The sequence below is a fragment of the Aotus nancymaae genome, unplaced genomic scaffold (genome assembly GCF_030222135.1).
Source record: "Aotus nancymaae isolate 86718 unplaced genomic scaffold, 86718_ANA_hifiasm-v0.15.2.pri h1tg000041l, whole genome shotgun sequence".
NCBI lineage: Eukaryota > Metazoa > Chordata > Mammalia > Primates > Aotidae > Aotus > Aotus nancymaae.
This window is the reverse complement of record NW_026988455.1, coordinates 22140586-22158542: the sequence shown is the minus strand read 5'-3', so window position 1 is coordinate 22158542 and position 17957 is coordinate 22140586. Positions and strand designations below refer to the sequence as shown.

The following is a 17957-nucleotide window of genomic DNA, read 5'->3' as shown; positions in this document are numbered from 1 at the left end:
ATTATCCAGGAGTGGTAGTGCACACCTATAGTTCCAGCTACTCAAGAGGCCAAGAGGTCAAGGCTGCAGTGAGCCATGATTGCACCACTGCACTCCAGGCTGGGTGACAAAGCAAGGCCCTGTCTCCAAAAACAAACCAAAAAAAAAAGAACATCATATTTGGATAATGCCACCTCAACACTACTGTTAACTAACCTTATTGTATAAATTTTTAGAGCTTCATTCGTACACACACATATGTATGTATTATTAAATTAAAATAAAATCATTCTATTGATTTTATTTCAATCAACTGAAATAAAATGATTGTTATAAAACAATACAGTGTTTATATTTATTTTCTTTGATTTTATAGTTATGTCTCATTTTTCTTACTGAGAAAATTATCAGTTCTAAATATGATTAGCGTAATTATTTATTGGCTGTGTCCTATGATTTCAAATAACAATACATATCATATAACAGTTAAAATTGCTAAACTTCTAAAATATCTTTGTGTTTCTTTTGGTCTTTGGAAGGTATCTGGCATAGAATGTACAAGTAAAAATACTGGTTTCTAAAGTCCTTTGAAACACACTCTCTCTTTGGATTGGTATGACACTAATATGAATGTGGTTGAATGTAGTTGTTTCATGCTGTTTCAAATATAAGGAATTTGTGCTTAAAAAAAAATTTCATGAATAGGTCATTTATACAATTCAAAGGTTAAAAATATAGACAAAAATATACACAGAAATGCTTGCTTTCCGGCTGGGCACCATGGCTCATGCCTGCAATCTCAGCACTTTGGGAGGATGAGGCAGGTGGATCACCTGAGGTCAGGAGTTTGAGACCAGCGCGACCAACACAGTGAAACCCCGTCTCTACTAAAAATACAAAAATTAGCTGGGCATAATGGTGCACGCCTGTAGTCCCAGCTACTCAGGAGGCTGAGGCAGGAGAATCGCTTGAACCCAGGAGGAGGAGGTTGCACTGAACCAAGATGGCACCACTGCACTCCAGCCTGGGCAACAAAGTGAGGCCCCATCTCAAAAAAAAAGAAAGAAAGAAAAAAGAAATGCTTGCTTTCCAATCTGTCCCGTCCATTTGTTTTTGTGCATATGTATGTGTATACGTATGTACACACACATATATACACATACATGTATATATACACACAAAAACATACATATGTATACATTCACAAGTATATATAGGAGCACATATATATACACACAAAATTGGTTGTGATACTTATTTTAAAATATGTTTGTATATCACAGTCATTTTGTACAATGATTAAAAATGTTTCTGTATTAATCATAAGCTTTTTCAGTTTATGAAAGATTGTGATCTTTAATTCTCTGCTTAAACTTGTGAATTAACAGAGACAGGACTGTGGACATAATTTCACTTAGAAAGTTTGGGGAGAGGAGAGGCTCTCTTGGTTAATTTGGGGCAAAATGATGTCTTTACGATATTGAGTCTTTCAATCTATAAACACAGCTCATCCCTCCATTTACTAGGTCTTCCTTAACCTCTCTCAGCGTTCTCTCAGGAGAGTTGTTTACCTTTTCAACGTATTGCATTTAAATGTATGCTTTTAAATTCTGCAACTAGAAATTCACTTTCAACATCTATGAAAGGCATTTTATATCCACCTATTCATTACACATAATCTGAGATGGTGAATCACAAGACGTCACAGGAATTCATGTATGTCACTGTTGGTGAGGTTTACTTACAAGTTATTTAAATATTTTACAATTTGGGGTTTTTGCTTGGTTGGGACATTTTTCAGTACTGTTCTTCACCATTCTTTTTATTTTATTTTATTTTTTTAGAAACAGGGTTTCACTCTGTCACCCAGGCTGGAGTGAAGCTCACTGCAGCCTCGAACTCCTGAGTCCAAGTGATTCTCCCACCTCAGCCTCCTGAGCAACTGGGACTGCAGGCTTGCACTGTCACACCTGGCTGATTTTTTTTAGAGATGGGGTATCACTCTGTTGCCCAGGCTGATTTTGAACTCCTGGCCTCAAGCAATCCTCCCCATTCAACCTCTGAAAATGTTAGGATTATCAGCATGAGCCACCATGCCCAGCCCCAGCCTCCACCATTCATTCTTAGTAATAGGGTATTACTCTCATTGTCTATAAAATAAGTGAATATAGTTGGAAGGCCAGCCATTCATTAGAGGCTTCTGAAGACACATTTCCACTCTGTGGCAGGTATTTCCATGGGACTGTTTCTGCATGGGGATTATGCTTCATAAAAGAAGATTATCTAGAAGTGACACATTTTGATTATTGATTTGAGCGTTATGATTTCTCTTGCAGAGTTGTGAAAACAGTGGCTGTGAAAATACTGAAAAATGAGGCCAATGACCCTGCTCTTAAAGATGAGTTATTAGCAGAAGCAAATGTCATGCAGCAGCTGGACAACCCGTACATCGTACGCATGATCGGGATATGCGAGGCCGAGTCCTGGATGTTGGTCATGGAGATGGCAGAACTTGGTCCCCTCAATAAGTATTTGCAACAGAACAGGTATTGTCAGGTGCCCCCACAGGCCTGGGATCTATCCCCTGAGGGATGGGGCCCATGACTGGATGGGCCAAGCAGCCTGATTTCCTTGGGGAGCCTTCCCACCCTTCTGTGCCTTCCCTTATTGGTCCACACTCAGGTTCCTTGACAGAGGGACAGGTGGAGACACAGTCTTTGGCATCAGATCTGTTAGTTCTAGTCCTTCAGAGAAGAATTCGTCACAGAGTTTTGTCTTTCTTTTCTTCCTGTGCTCATTCAGTCTTGGCCCAGGGATAGACTCCACCTTAGAATAATATCTTGATGATGAATCTCCTTTCTCACTGGGAAGAACACTTTCTTTTTAAAGAAACATTTAAAATAAATGTTTTTCTAAAAGGTGACAGTTACGTCTTATCTGTTTGGCTGACCTTATGTTCTCATGAGTAATGACTTCTGAAGATACCAATCGCTGCTAATTGATTACATCCGTCAAGGGAGTAATCGTGTTCTCATCTAAAGCTGTTGTTGAGATGGAGACACTCACTTGGAGTAAAATAGAATGATAACCACCAGGGAGCTTGCCTCGTTTGCTGCACTGCGTCTCTACTTAGATTGCCTCTCTAGTCTCCATGGAAGGGAGGTGTTCTTACCCTTACCTCCTAGGTGAGAAACTGAGACTCAGGGTTCGTTCTGTGACCTGTGCGATAGTGGAACAAGGATTTGAGGTGTGCCTGGCTGCCTGTGAGCCAGGTCTGACCACCCTGTTATACTGCTTTGCTTGCAATTCCAAGCATGCCAGGAAACGCAATCCCATTGAACACCAGGAGAATGACATTCAGTCCTGAACAGCTATATGCTGATAAAGTTACTTGTCACCACTTGTGAGTTTTATTGTTAGAGAGAAGCAATGGATTCACCTACTGCCTCGTGAGGGGCATGGTTGTTTGTTGTGAAATGGGTCACCGTCTCCTCTAGCTGATGATATTGTTGTGACTTTCAGACATGTCAAGGATAAGAACATCATAGAACTAGTTCATCAGGTTTCTATGGGCATGAAGTATTTGGAGGAGTGCAATTTTGTGCACAGAGATCTGGCTGCAAGAAATGTGTTGCTGGTTACTCAGCATTATGCCAAGATCAGTGATTTTGGACTTTCCAAAGCACTGCGTGCTGATGAAAACTACTACAAGGTGAGTACAACTTAGCTAATATTCAGAGTAGCGGGCGGTAGAAAATACAACATACATATATGTCTGTTTTATTATTGATACAGTTTCAAAAAGCAGTTTTGCTACTTAAAAATAACTAAGAAATGTTATTTGATTTTATTGTTTAAAAAATGAAAATACTCTGATATATCACACCTTGAGATTTACTCAAAGTAGTATATTCTAAATTATGTTTCATGGAATGATCAGGAATCAAGGTATTAAGTGATGATTCATTTTGGAAAAAAAGAAGAATGGGATTCCTTCATTAAGTTCACTTGAAAGGTTTGTATTGGACAGCTTGATTCTTGCAGGATTTCCTCCAAGCCCTTTTCACGCTACTCAACATGGTGAATCTCAGTGGAGGGTTTTGCTGCACTGCATCTCTCAAACCAGATTCATCCACGGCATCCTTTTCTGATAGGACATTTCATAACATCTGGTGGAACACTGTTCACAGCAGGCAGCTTGGAGTGATTCCAAAATAACCTTCTAATGAACATCTATCTATACATGTAAAAGTTAGGAAGTGAAAATTTATCAAATACGCTCATCATCTGTGTATGTCCACTAAATATGTAGAAATTGTTCTATTGGCTTAGTTGGTACCCAGAAGAGTTGAAGTGTCAAAAAACAAATACAGTGCTGGAAAGGAGAGATCTAGAGAGTTACGTGACTGAAGCTGAAAGAAATATGCCCTTTAGTTTGGTGAGGCAGAGATTATCAAGAATTAAAGATGGACTTCCAGCAAAACATAAAGTGGAAACTAGTTCTGGGTATAGGTTTGGACTTCTTACAAAATAATTTCACAGTGACCAATCCCCTTGCTGATATGACTTGACCCCTCTCTGAACCCTCAGAGGAACCAATAACAACTAATAGAAGAAAAAATTTAAAAGCTTCATCTTCATATTAACTCATCCATGGTGTATATATAGGGTCTATGTTGACCAACTGGAAAATGTGATGGAATTGGGACCCACTGAGTCAAAGAGGGTGCCGAGGGCAGGCTGACAACTCTTCTGGTCTCTGGTGAAGTCCACGTGCTCAGAAATAGATGGCAGACCCTGAAAATCTACCTAATGGGTGGCAGATGGGGTCCTGAGTTTCATACCCTGTAGTGGTCAGAGACCCCACCCTGAGTGACAATACCTGCCCACTCACCTTTCCCTGAGAGGCAGTTCATGGACCAGTGGGTGATGGGGAATGTTGGACCTCAGCCAGCAAAGGGACTGCATGAAGGGTGAGTCACAAGAGCCGAGCTTCCAGGCAGGCAGGCGGACGCCATTGTCTTGAGCACAAAGGCCAGGCGGGAAAACAGCAGGGCTCAGGCTGGCCCTCCTCACCCCATTCTTCATGCAGTAGCTTCCCAGAGGGAAGCCCCTTCACAGGTGAGACACTGTGAGAAGGGCATCAGCAGGGGCCTGGATAGAGACAACAGGAAAACGGAGCAAAGGAGACAGCAGCCTAGGATGAGCAGCACAGGACATGCTGGAGAAAGAGGCCTGTTGCAATGCTGGATGGACCTCATCATGACCTCATCATGTGATCACTAGAGAGAAGACAGCCTGTCTGAAACAAGGACACAGAGGAGATAGAGAAAATGAAACATGAATGCTGGTCCCCTTATCCACTGCTGCATAACAAACCACCCCAAACTTAGTGCCTAAAACACCACCAGGTGTTGGTTTCCTCGCAGTCCTGCTGTGTGGGTAGGGCCAGGTGGGCAGAGCTTGGTGCATCTGCTCACACAAGGGCTTGTACGGTGGCGCAAGGGGCAAGAGGACCATTTTCACTCTGCTCACTCACAGTACTCAGCCACTGAGCAGCTGGTTAGACGTGGCCCATGCTGGGGAACTCTGCAGGGCTGTCAGCTCACCTACGCACAGCCTCTCCTTGGGGTCCCTGGGCTTCCTCACAGCATGGCAGCTGTAGCCTGAGAGCAGTTACCCAAGAGACAGGAAGTGGGGGCTGCCAAGCCTATAAGGGCAAGCCCAGAAGCTGCCTCAGGGTCACTTCCACCTGATCTTATTGGTCAGAGCAGCCGCAGCCTGCCAGCTTCGAAGGATGGGATAGATAGAACCACCCTTGAGAGGAGAAGTGTTAGGTTATTCCAGAGAGAGGCTAACTTTCATTGCATTTAGGATTTGTCAAAGATTTACTTTTTTCATCAGTTCAAAATTCAGAAGAAACTTGAAATAACACACATGGCTGTATCGTTCATGACTTGTAAGATCAAAATTTTAAAATAGTGCAGCACAAGGTGATAGAAACCGAAGTATAATCAGCATACAGATGGCCAACAGGTATATGAATAAATGCTCAGTATCACCAAACATCAGGGAAGCGCAATTTACAAACACAATGAGATATCTCACCCCAGCTAGAATGGCTACTACTAAAACGATAAAAAAAAAAAACAAAACAGGTGCTGGCAAAGATGCAGAGAAAAGGAAACTCTTATACACTGTTTGTGGGAATGTAAATTAGTATAGTCACTATGGAAAATAGTAGAGAGACTTCTCAAAATAAAAACAAACTATACATTGAACTACTGTATGATCCAGCAATCCTGCTAGTTGGTATTTATGCAAAGGAAAATAAACTTGTGTATCAAAGGGATACATACACTCACATGCTTATCATAGAACTGTTCACAATAGCAAAGTTGTGGAATCAAGCTAAGTGTCCATCAATGGGTGAAATCACTTAATCCACTTAATCCATACACACACACACACACACACACACACACACACACCACACACAATGGAATTCTATTTGGCTGGAAAAAGAATGAAATTATATCATTTACTGTAACAGGGATGGAACTAGAGGTCATTATATTAGATGGTATAAGCCAAGTACAGAAAAGACAGATGCCACATATTCTCGCTGATGTGTGGAAGCTAAAAAAAAAAAGAGAGAGAGAGAGCTCGATCTCATGGAGATAGAAAATAGAATGATAGATACCAGCGGCTAGGAAGGGTGTGTGAATGGGAGTGGGGATGAAAGAGGTTGGTTAATGGGTGCAAACATACAATTAGACAGAACAAATGAACTCCAACATTTGATAGTGGAGTGGGGTGGCTATAGTTAGCAACATAATATTGTATATTTGAAAGTTGCTAGAAGAGAGGGCTTGAAATGCTCCCAACACATAGAAATTATAAGTATTCAAGGTGATGGACACCCCAAGTACCCTGATTTGATCATTACACATTCCATGCATGTAGCAAATACATGTACCCTATAAATATGTAAGATATTTGGTAACAATTTAAAAAAAAAAACAAAAAAATGAAATAATTGGCATTGGCTTAAAACTGTGGACAAATGCACAATAGTACTTAAATATACTTATGAACAATCCAATATTTCTTGGAGCAAAACCATAAAGTAATATTCAGGCTTGACTTGTCTATTGCCATCCACATGCCCCGTGAAGCTATGTGTGGCCAAAAGAAGAGATGAGAGTAGACTAAAAGATGCAAGCATTTTATCCTGAATCTTCAAAAAAATATATATATATATATACATACACGTACACACACATATGTATATATTCAAATTTTTAAAAAATTTTAAAGCTTTTAAGATTTAATAAAATCTTTAAAATTCAAACTAAACACACACACACACAGCATTTTGTAGGTCAGGATTTTATTCTTTGTTAAAATTGTGATAAAACACACGTTAGCATAAAGTTTACTGGCTTAATCATTTTTATGTGTACAGTTTAGCAGTGCTAAGTACATTCATGTTGGACAACCAATATTCAGAACTCTCTTCATCTTACAAAGCTGAAACTCTGTCTCCATCAAACACTAACTCCCCATTCTCCTCTCTCCTCTAGTCCCTGGCGACCAGCATTCTACTTTCTGTCTGTATGAATCTAACTACTCTTGGTTCCTCAGCAGAACCATACAGCATTTGTCCTTTGGTGACTGGCTTATTTTGTTACCAGTGGAGGGTGTCCAGCTTCTTGGTGTCTTGAACAAAGAATTGGATGAAATGCACAAACAAAGCAAGGAAACAATGAAGCCACAAAAGCAGAGATTTATTGAAAACAAAAGTGCACTCCACAGGGTAGGAGCGGGCCAAGCATAGGGGCTCAAGAGCCCAGTTACAGAATTTTCTGGGGTTTAAATACCCTCTAGAGGTTTTCATTGGTTACTTGGTGTACACGCTGTGTAAATGAAGAGGATGAAGTAATGTTACAAAGTCATTTACACCTTGTGTATACTCGGTGTACACCTTGTGTAAATGAAGAGGGTATTTCCCGTCATAGCTCAAGTGTTTCCATTTGAATTAATTCTAGAAGTCCTTAGGTTCCCCGCCTCCAGGCCCTATTCTCCTGTCTCAGTTTCACTCAGCATAACGTCCTCCAGGCTCATCCATATTGTAGTGAAGTCCCTTCCTTTTTAAGGCCGAATACTATTCCATTGTCCATATAGATGGTGTTTTGTTTATCCACTCGTGCTGAAGGACCCTTGGGTTGTTTCCACGTTTTAGCTATTGGGAATAATGCTGCTACGAACATGAGTGTATGCAAGTTTATTCTTTTGTTTTGGTTTTTGAGCTGGAGTCTCTCCTTCTGTCACGTAGGCTGCAGTGCAGTGGTGCCATCTCAGCTCACTGCAACCTCCGCCTCCTGGGTTCAAGCGATTCTCCTGCCTCAGCCTCCCGAGTAGCTGGGATTACAGGCACCCGTTATCACACCTGGCTAATTTTTGTATTTTCAGCAAAGACAGGGTTTCACCATGTTGGCCAGGCTGGTCTCGAACTCCCGACCTCGAGTGATCTGCTCTCCTCAGCCTCCCAAAGTGCTGGGATTACAGGCATGAGCCACTACGCCCCGCCCACAATTTTATTCTTAATGGAACTTCTCCCTCTGCTTTGCTTTTAGGCCCAGACCCATGGGAAGTGGCCTGTCAAGTGGTACGCTCCGGAGTGTATCAACTACTACAAGTTCTCCAGCAAAAGCGATGTCTGGAGCTTTGGAGTGTTGATGTGGGAAGCATTTTCCTATGGGCAGAAGCCGTATCGCGTAAGTCGCCCCTGCTTCATTTTCTCACTAGGTGGCCATCAGAACAGATAAGCACCAGATTGTCTTTACAGGAACCTGAAAATCCTAAAATCTGAGCACCTCTCTGAGCCTCTCATTATCTCTTACCAGTAAGCAGTTAATGTGCCCTCGTCTATCCTAAACTGAGAACGAAATATCTGATGCTCACTGAAGAGTGTGTTTTTCCATTGTGTGTTAATGCATGTAAATATACATAAATATAGACCCAGATCATTACTCATTAGAGTTGAAGTAGAAATAATGACTATTTACAATGTTTTTTAGATATTTTAATTAAAATATATGTACCATAAAGGACACAACTCTTAGGATGAGGCACAGTGGTTTTCCATAAATGAAACATACCTATGAAATCAGCCCCCAGATGAAGAACAGAACCCCAAAGCCCTGTTTCCTCTGCACACACAGCCTTCCCCAGGGGTGAGGCATATGACTCCAGCATCACAGATTAAGCGCTCCTGTTTTTGTATTTTATGTAATTGAAATCATACAACGTGTACTCCTCCGTGTCTTGGAGTGGCTGTTTGGTTTGGTTTGGTTAACACTTTAAAAAACAAAAAACAAAATGAAAAGCTTATGTGTATCTTGCATGTTGTAGGGAATGAAAGGAAGTGAAGTCACCGCTATGTTAGAAAAAGGAGAGCGGATGGGATGCCCTGCAGGGTGTCCAAGAGAGATGTACGATCTCATGAACCTGTGCTGGACGTACGAGTGAGTACCTGACACTGTCTGTGATGTATTCAAATGCTCTGGAGACAGGTGAAATGGCTGGGCATCTAGAAGAAGCATTAAGTTCATCTTTTCATGAATCAGCAATGTGCCCCCTTGCTAAACAAACAGTGGTGGGGCCTGGTCCTGCTTTAAGAGACCTTGCTTTCTGGCCCATGCACTTACTTCTGGTAGAGCCTAACAGTCAAGTCTAGATGGGGACTCTAACCCAAGTGTCCAAATGTAAATGTAGATAAGGCGGGGAGATGGGGCAAGGGCAGTCAAAGTAAAAAGGTGTTTGTAGGAGGTTGGGGCTGGATACCATTTCTGGCATAGAGGATGGCAGAAGTACTCGGTAGGAGATGTTATACTTTCCTGACTTTCTGATTACCGTAAGCAGTGAGGGGTGACCTTGGACTCTGTACAGCTCACAGATGGATTGGCTAAGGTTGCAGTTCCCTAGAATCTACGTAGTCCTTGAAGTGGAAGTGCTCAGGTGATGTTCAGGGCAGCTCAGCAGGGAAAGAAAATGCATTGCCCCTGAAAATTAGGAATACAGCTTTCCCAGGCTCAGCAGCCCGCCTGTGCGTGTGTAGCACGGTCACCCCAAGCTGCCATCTCCGGCTCCCTGGTACTGAACTGTGCACACAGAGCCCATGCAGCTCAGAGTTGATGTGGCCTGTGATCAGGAGGACACCACAAATCCTGGCCATGGATTTGATGTTTTGTGAAATCAGGTTTGCCCTCAGATACAGCTGACATTGCCAGAGCCTCTGAAAGCTGAGGGCTATTCCAAATGCTGCAGATACCACCTGGGATTCTGAGACCAACCCTCCCCACCCTGTGAGTATCACTGTACCACAATTGTGAGTGGCAGGGAAAGAATCTCTATCCAGAAACCACCCAGGGGGCAGCCACAAAGGCAACGGGCAAACTGTGGGCAGATGCTCTCCTGCCCCTGCTGCTGCCGTGGCTCAGGACAGGGGCCTGGTCTCAGCCCTTCGGCATCTTCTCCAACCCCAAGTGTTAGTGCTACAGGGACAGCAAAGTGTCAGCAAGAGGGGAATGTTATTCATGAATTTAGGGTGATGTTTATTCCTAAGTCTTGGCTTAATTCTCCCAGTGCCCAAACTAGAATCGTCAGAACCATTGGCAGGTAGGCATTGGCAGTGCTGGACATGGGGAGGGCAGCCCTCGGGCACATGGCGGCCTTTGACCCTTTACTGCTGGTGTTTTTATCCTCCCTGTGGCTCCCTTTGCAAGGCTTCCCTTCCTGTAGACGGTGAGGAGGATAGAGATTAAATCATTGTGATACAAATGCAAAAACTTGAAATTAAAAATGAACTCGCTGGAGGAGAGGTTTTACATTTAATGTTGATGCTGATGTATTTATTTCTGTCGACTCTTCTTCGTGGTGTGTGTTTAACAGTGAGGAGTGAAGGGTGGCGGGGGAGAGGGCTGGGTGCTGGTGCAGCCAGGGGAACCACCTCCCACTTGGCTCCCAGCGGGGTGCAGTGAGGCTGCTGAATACCCTTTGGGCTGTGGTGCATTCTTGAGACTCAGGGAATCAGGATGGGGGCTGCTGGGCCCACCTCTGTCCTCCATGGACGCACATCCCTGTTATTTCCAGAATGGTCCACCAGGGGGAGAACGGGAAGGGAAAGCAGTCTCCTGTGATATTCACTGGATATTCACTAGAATTACAGCAAAGTAGAGCAGTAGAACAGTCTCCTTAAGAGAGCATTCTTTCAAAATGTATTTTCCAGCCTGGAGATTTAAGATGGAACCTGAATGAGGTTCACAGGCAAGCAATGTCTTTCCCCTTGGTTCCCACTCCAGTTCACGCTGCAGGGGTGCATTTCAGTGAGTTCTGCAGGCTTGGAGGAGTCAGCTACAGAGCACAAGCCCCAGTCAAAAGGAAATCATGATGATGGCCTATGCCCCAGATTAGAAATCACAGCTCTTTATCAGACTGTGATTTATTTGCCAACAAAGCTATATTTCTGAAGGTTACTGTGTTTCTAGTAGTGACCTCCAACAGGGTTGGGGGAGGTGGGGAGAGATTCAGAAACTTTTGAAGCAGGAGCATTTGTCTGGGGTAGTACCTGAATTCGTTGCCTCATGCCAAGGAAATGGAAGATGCAGACATACAAGAAGTGAGTTTAAGAGCAGTGGTTTAATAGGCAAGAGAAAAAAGAAAACTCTCTCTTCTACAGAGATAGGGGCCCCCAAGTGGTTCTTCGGTTCCATGTTGAAATGCACAGGATTTTATAGAGGAGCTTGAGTCTGATTTACATAGGTCCCAAAGATTGGTTGGACCAGGTGTGTCATTTACATAGCACACAAAGAAACTGGCCGCCCCACCCTAATCTTTTATTATGCAGATGGTGTCTCTACTTGGCTGGAGCCCTGTTGCCTGCTTTTTTACTGCACACGGGCAACAAGGAAAATGGAATGGGAACCTCCATGTTGGATTTCCCTGGCTTCCAAGTATCCCTCTTCTGTTGGCACAGCTGCCGAGATGTACCTATACGAGCTTGTAGCTTGCTTATCTATGCTTGCAGCTTGATTTTTCAGGCTGTTTTTTGTTAGAAAACAGATGATTTGGGGGCTGCTTTTCATTAAAAGGAAACCGTACCAAGGGCTCTGTTACCCTCACTATCTGCCTAAATAATTTCTTTCTAGCTCCTGTATCACTTTGTCTAAACATAAGAAATTCAATGTGGTGCAGCTGAATGAATAAAAGGAAAAGATACCTTGGGGCAGGACCACAAGGAGAACTCAGAAGCACCAGGGGCTGGTCCTGGTAACCTGGGCTATTGCCTGAGGCCCCCCAAAGGTGCAGGGGGTCCCACACTGCAGGCCTTGTCATCAGTTCTAGGGTGTGGTCCTGGAGGGAATTCAAAGGGACTTCCCAGCTCAATGACGGAACCCATTTAAGAAGAAACAACAGAACAAAGGAAATCTGACTAGAAGGAGCAGATTTTCTAGAGAAGTCACTGGGAGATATGAGGACGGTGTAAAACCAGTGGAAGATAAGGGATACTTTCTTAAATAAGTTTACTAAGGCCCATTGCAGCTCCAATGCCCAGCCTCTGATGATAAGGGCCATTTTCTCATCCTGGTACAGGGTCTCCTTTCCAGAGGAATCTTTATGGTTTGCTGCAGGCACAAAGAGACAGGTCAGCTCGTCCTTTCTGAAACTACAATTTATTTTCAACTCAAAATAATCAATATACCAATCTGGCATGTTTGGGGATGGCACAGGCTTCACTCCTTCACCCTCTCGCTTTGCAAAGGGGAAAGACAGCATTAGAGTTCTGCCCCATGCAGGTCACTCAAGGAGGCAGCGTGAAAGCCAAGAAGGAGACACTGGCCCTGAGGAAAGCAGGAAATCAGTCAGGGCGTCTTCCATTGTAGTGTTTTCCAGAGCCAAGTTATGCTCGGGGCGATTAAAGACACCAGTGGGAAAAGACCTTACAAATGGAAAGAAGTCGGTGCTCTTGATCCTAAAACACAGTCTCCTAACAGTCCTGACCCCCCAGAGGGGCCTCTGCCCAGTGGAGAAAATTCCTGGGCTCTCAAGCTTCTCTGAGAGTCAAGGAGGATCTAGATGTGGCTCAAGTTCCTGTTTAAAGATTAATAAACCCAAGATATAGCAAGAATTCTCAGGACTTTATTGAGATCTGCCCTGGCTCCCTGCACAGCCTCAGTCCCAAGGCTTTCCTCTGAGCCCCATGTCCTCTGAGAGCACTGGGTCATTCACATGGTCTGTGGCCGTGGCTGGAGCCCCTGCTGTGCAGGCTGTCACCCCAGGTGCAAGCCTCACAGACATCTCACACCCTGTCCTTATCAGACCTTATAATTGGGGCTGGGGCAGACAGGCAATAAACAATAAGCTAAAAAGAAGTGTGTCCTATGGTGTGTCTTAGGAAAGGGACGACTCCAGTGGGAATTCAAAGCAAGGAGGGCACCGGGGCATGGAGGATATCACACATAAGTGTGGGGTTTTTAAAGCCCCCTTGTGTTGAAGTAGTTTCTCAGTTGCCTGTGGCACAAAAGCATATTGGAGCTTCTAGAAAGTGTGGATTCAACGAAGGGACTACAGGTGGTCCTAGTATATTCTCCGTTTTGTTTTGCTTTGTTTCTTCATTTTTTCCTCAGTTGTAAACAGCAACCTTCTCCAAGGTGATATATAGAGACAGACAGAGCGGGAGGGAGATGGATGAAGGGAGAGAAGGAGGGAGGAAGAGAAGTACTCTCATTAGCACGAACCCAGGTATTGAAGGGGGTTTATTATGAGTAACAAAAGATATTGCTTTCAGCCTGACAGGAAATTCCAAGGGTTTTAGGAACTCTGTGCCAGGAGCCCAGGATGAAGACCATATATTTTACATAAAATCACACACTGGGAACTTTAAAAGAGAACAGAGAATTATGGGGAAGGGAGGGTCACACTTCCAACAGGGGCTCCAGATAGGCCACCTTGAGGAATTGCAGCTGAGACCTGTAGGCTAAGAAGTGACATTGTGTATAGGGATGAGGGGAGAAGAGGAGGGTTGCTGGGCACAAGGGGCAGAGCAGAAACTACACTCCAGCCCGAAAGCAGAATGGCAGGCCAGAGCAGGGCAGGAAGCTGGGCACGCAAGGGCACTGCATTACCCTCCTGCTGCTGAAGCACAGCTGTGTCCCAGCTTCCTGGAGGCAGCGTCTCCCATGGATGTACAGGAGAGATTTCCTAGGAGACCTGACCAGGTACTTTTCCTGAGGATGAGTCTGTATTCCTGTTTCCTTGCGTTTGTTTGCTGCATGGCTGCTGGGCAGTTGAACCCCCAGAGCAAGATCCAAAGGTGTACTTTGTGCCATTTGGATCCCCAAAGTTGGAGCAGAGCTCCCTGTTTTGCAGAGATGCTAAAGTGCATTCTCTTTGACTGTAGACATTTAGGAGCAAGACAGAGGCTGTCCCTCTGGGTGGACGCAAGTTTCTCTGCATGCTCCTGTACCATAGTGTTGGCCACCACATCCCCTCCTGGAACACACTTGGTGGCAAGAGACAAGGCCCCTCTCAGTGACACCCTGGGATGCCTGTGTCCCCAGACATCACCACAGATGGCTGACCACACTGATCGATTTGAGCAGTTTTGTCATTTTGCTCACTATTGAAAGCTATAGGGAAAACCATGTATTTTGATGCCATTTGACAATTTCTAGAAGCCACTCTGCTCTTGTAATGATGAGTGATTCTTGGTCCTGATGCACGTTCTATGGCTGTTCTCTTGTGTTGACATTGACGTAGGTCAAAATGGTTGAATGTGGATGGTTTCATACAATTTAACCTCACATTCTATTTCACTTTCACTTATTGTATTTCAGCTTCATCCACTTGCAATATATCCAGAAATCTTGCAAAATTAGAAAAATAACTTCTAAGTGAGGTTAGATTGTCGGGGTTCTAATACTTGCTTCTAACTGATCTGTGCAGGAGTCTGTGTAAGAGAAAACAGAAGTGTCTGTAAATGTTTGTTTAGAGACTGCAAATTGTTAACGCTTCTGCCTGTAGTTCACTGACATCAGTGCCTCCCTGGCCAGCAGTGGCAGTAAGACTGGCTATATTAAGGTGGACCATAGACAAGCCCTGGGTCTTTGCTTCTGCCCTGACATGTTTTGAGTTTTAATAAGAACCCATATCAACAGCCATTTTTCACAAAATCCAGAGCCATCAATTAGAGCGTGGAAAGGGAGAATTAAAGCTTGTTTATATTTCTACTCTTAACAAGATTATGGTCAAATGTTGACTATATCTGCAGTACATTTGCCAAGTATTTTCAGACACCTGTGTTGCTAAAATCACAAAGTGACAGCCTCTGAACCTGGAGCTAAAAGACTGCCAGTTCTAATGCAATATGTCTTCTACTTTAAGGTGGACATGAATCACTGGAGGTCTCATTAAAACGCAGATACGGGTTCTGTAGGTCTGCAGGGGGCTGACACTATATTTCTGACAGCCTTCTGGTCACCCTGGGGTGGGGGACACAGGGACCACGCTGTGAGCTGCAGGCCCTAGAGTCAGCCACCAGGGGTGGCACTACTGATACTCTGCCTGCAGAGGCCCCGCTTGGGATGGGCATTTTTTCACAAGCACATTGATGAACAATAATGCATCTCTTCCTTTTCCAGTGTGGAGAACAGGCCTGGATTCGCAGCGGTGGAACTGCGGCTGCGCAATTACTACTATGACGTGGTGAACTAACCACTCCCATACCTGTTGGTGGCTGCCTTTGATCACAGGAGCAATCACAGGAAAATGTATCCAGAGCAATTGATTGTTGGCCACCTCCTTCTGCCAGTCAGGAGAGCCAGCTTTGGATGGAACATGCCCGTGACTTGTCACCCAAAGCCTGTCCCAGGACTCATACTCTGCAAAGCAAAGGCCGTCCCAGGAGAAAAGGCAGATGGCAGGGTCAAAGGGGCTAGGTAGATTTGTTGGTTTTTTTTGTCTGCGTGATTTTCTTACAGGTTATTTTTACAATCTGTTTCCAAATCCCTTTCATGTCTTTCCCCTTCTCTGGATCCTGGGGTATATTTGTTACTCAGCAGGCCCAGGGGCGTTGCAGGGTGGCCAAGAGCATTCTCACCCCAAGCAGCCTTTTCCAGATGCTCAAGGATGCCTTAGCATGTGACTCCTGAAGGGAAGGTAAAGGCAGAGGAATTTGGCTGCTTCTACAGCGTGGCTCTGACAGCCCATGGGACTGATCCTTGGCCACTGAAAAGCTTTCCTGACAATAAAAGTGTTTTGAGGCTTTAAAAAGAAAATCAAGTTTGACCAGTGCAGTTTCTAAGCATATAGCCAGTTAGGGAAAGGAAAAAAAAAAAAAAAAGCCTGGATACTGCTTTTGCCGTCTCTGTTATGAAATGGAAGACATGTTTGTGATAAAGAGGACCATTTGAATGAATTGGCTTGGTTTACTTTCCCCCTGAAATCCTCTCTCCTGCAGACTGTCTTGAAGACCTGGTGACTGGTAAATAAAGCTCTACATGGAGGCTGCATAGCAGGGGCAAGAGGTCTGTCCCCCAGCATCTCACTGAGGAGGCAGGAGGCCTGTTCCCCGGCATCTAGGGACAGTGTTAATTCATAGAAAGAGTTAATTCATAACAAGCCAAAGACGCTGAGCCTCACCACACATAGGTCTTTTGGAGTGTGAGTTTGGGTTGAAGGTACAAGACTAGAGAATTCTTTTCTGATCTTAACTAATCCTTGACTTAATGTTTGATCTTATACCAGTCATCACCCATTGATACCAGTTTTGCTGTAGCTCTTGAAAGTTAAAGAGACATCCCAGTACTTTGGGAGGCCAAGGCGGCTGGATCACTTGAGGTCAGGAGTTCAAGACCAGCCTGGCCAATGTGGTGAAACCCCATTTCTACTAAAAATACAACAATTAGCTGGGCATGGTTTCATGCACCTGTAGTCCCAGCTACTCGGGAGGCTGAGGCAGGAGAATCACTTGAACCCGGGAAACGGAGGTTGCAGTGAGCCTAGATCATACTATTGCACTCTAGCCTGAGCATCGCAGCAAGACTCTGTCTCAAAAAAAATAGAAGTTAAAGAGATAATTTAGCCATTATCTTATGTCAGCAGATATTAATAAACTTGGACCCATCTGGCCTTCAGCTATACCTGAGACATTAGTGCATGGACAGCCACAGACAGCAGGGGAGACCCTCCTCTAACAGGGGATGCAAGGCATGGGGAAAGACAATCAGTTCCCATGCTCAGCCACAGGAGACAGGAGTCACTCACAGAACTCGTGGTTAGAAGGTTTTAGAAGCCACACACACTTTTTGAATCACACTATCTGGTGGTTTAATCATATTTTTAAAGACAGAAGCCCTGAGTGCTGAGAGTGCTGAGCAGTTTCTCAAACCACATTTAGAATAGCTGAAATTAGAAAGACAAAATATCTGTCTGCCAGGCCACGAACAGGTGTAGAATTATGAAAGGAGAGGCTGGATGTGCCAGGTTCGGTAAAGTGGTGACCGCATCTGAGAAAGAGGCTGTGAGGCTGAACTCTTGGTGGCTTCCTTCTGTAACTTCCTGAGGGCGTCTTTAACACAGGCCCCGTGCTCATAGGAATACAGTAGCACCTATGTAGGAAGTGCGTGGAGTTTTCTGTCTTCTTTCTGTGTGCTTTTTGGCCTCTTTTTCAGTACTTCTCCCTTCCCAGGAGCCTGGTGTTGCCAAATATTCAGAATGTGATGAGGCGAGAAGGGGGCAGGGGCGTCACCTCCTTGCAGAGGTCCAGCGGCTCTCCTTGTCCTTGAACAATCTCCTGAATGCCCTGCTTGGTGGAGCAGGCTCCTGTGTGCAGAATTCCCACTGTGGCCAACACAAGGAAGTCTTTTCTAGTGAAAATTGTGTCCTGTGGTCAGGAATAATTATCCTTTCCCCTG

At 44.2% G+C, this 17957-nt stretch overlaps 1 protein-coding gene across 4 annotated transcripts in view; it reads left to right on the top strand.

The window, feature by feature from the left end:
• The window catches only part of SYK (spleen associated tyrosine kinase), a 79620-nt gene extending 62411 nt beyond the window's left edge, over positions 1–17209 (top strand). For all 4 annotated transcript variants that reach the window (XM_012472220.2, XM_064361581.1, XM_064361580.1 and 1 more), the window contains 5 exons: positions 2316–2525; positions 3502–3691; positions 8619–8759; positions 9397–9509; positions 15684–17209. In XM_012472220.2, coding sequence (XP_012327643.1) covers positions 2316–2525; positions 3502–3691; positions 8619–8759; positions 9397–9509; positions 15684–15756 — 727 coding nt within the window. In that variant the 3' untranslated portion in view covers positions 15757–17209. The remainder of the gene's footprint in view (positions 1–2315; positions 2526–3501; positions 3692–8618; positions 8760–9396; positions 9510–15683) is intronic.
• The last annotated feature ends 748 nt before the right edge of the window (positions 17210–17957 follow it).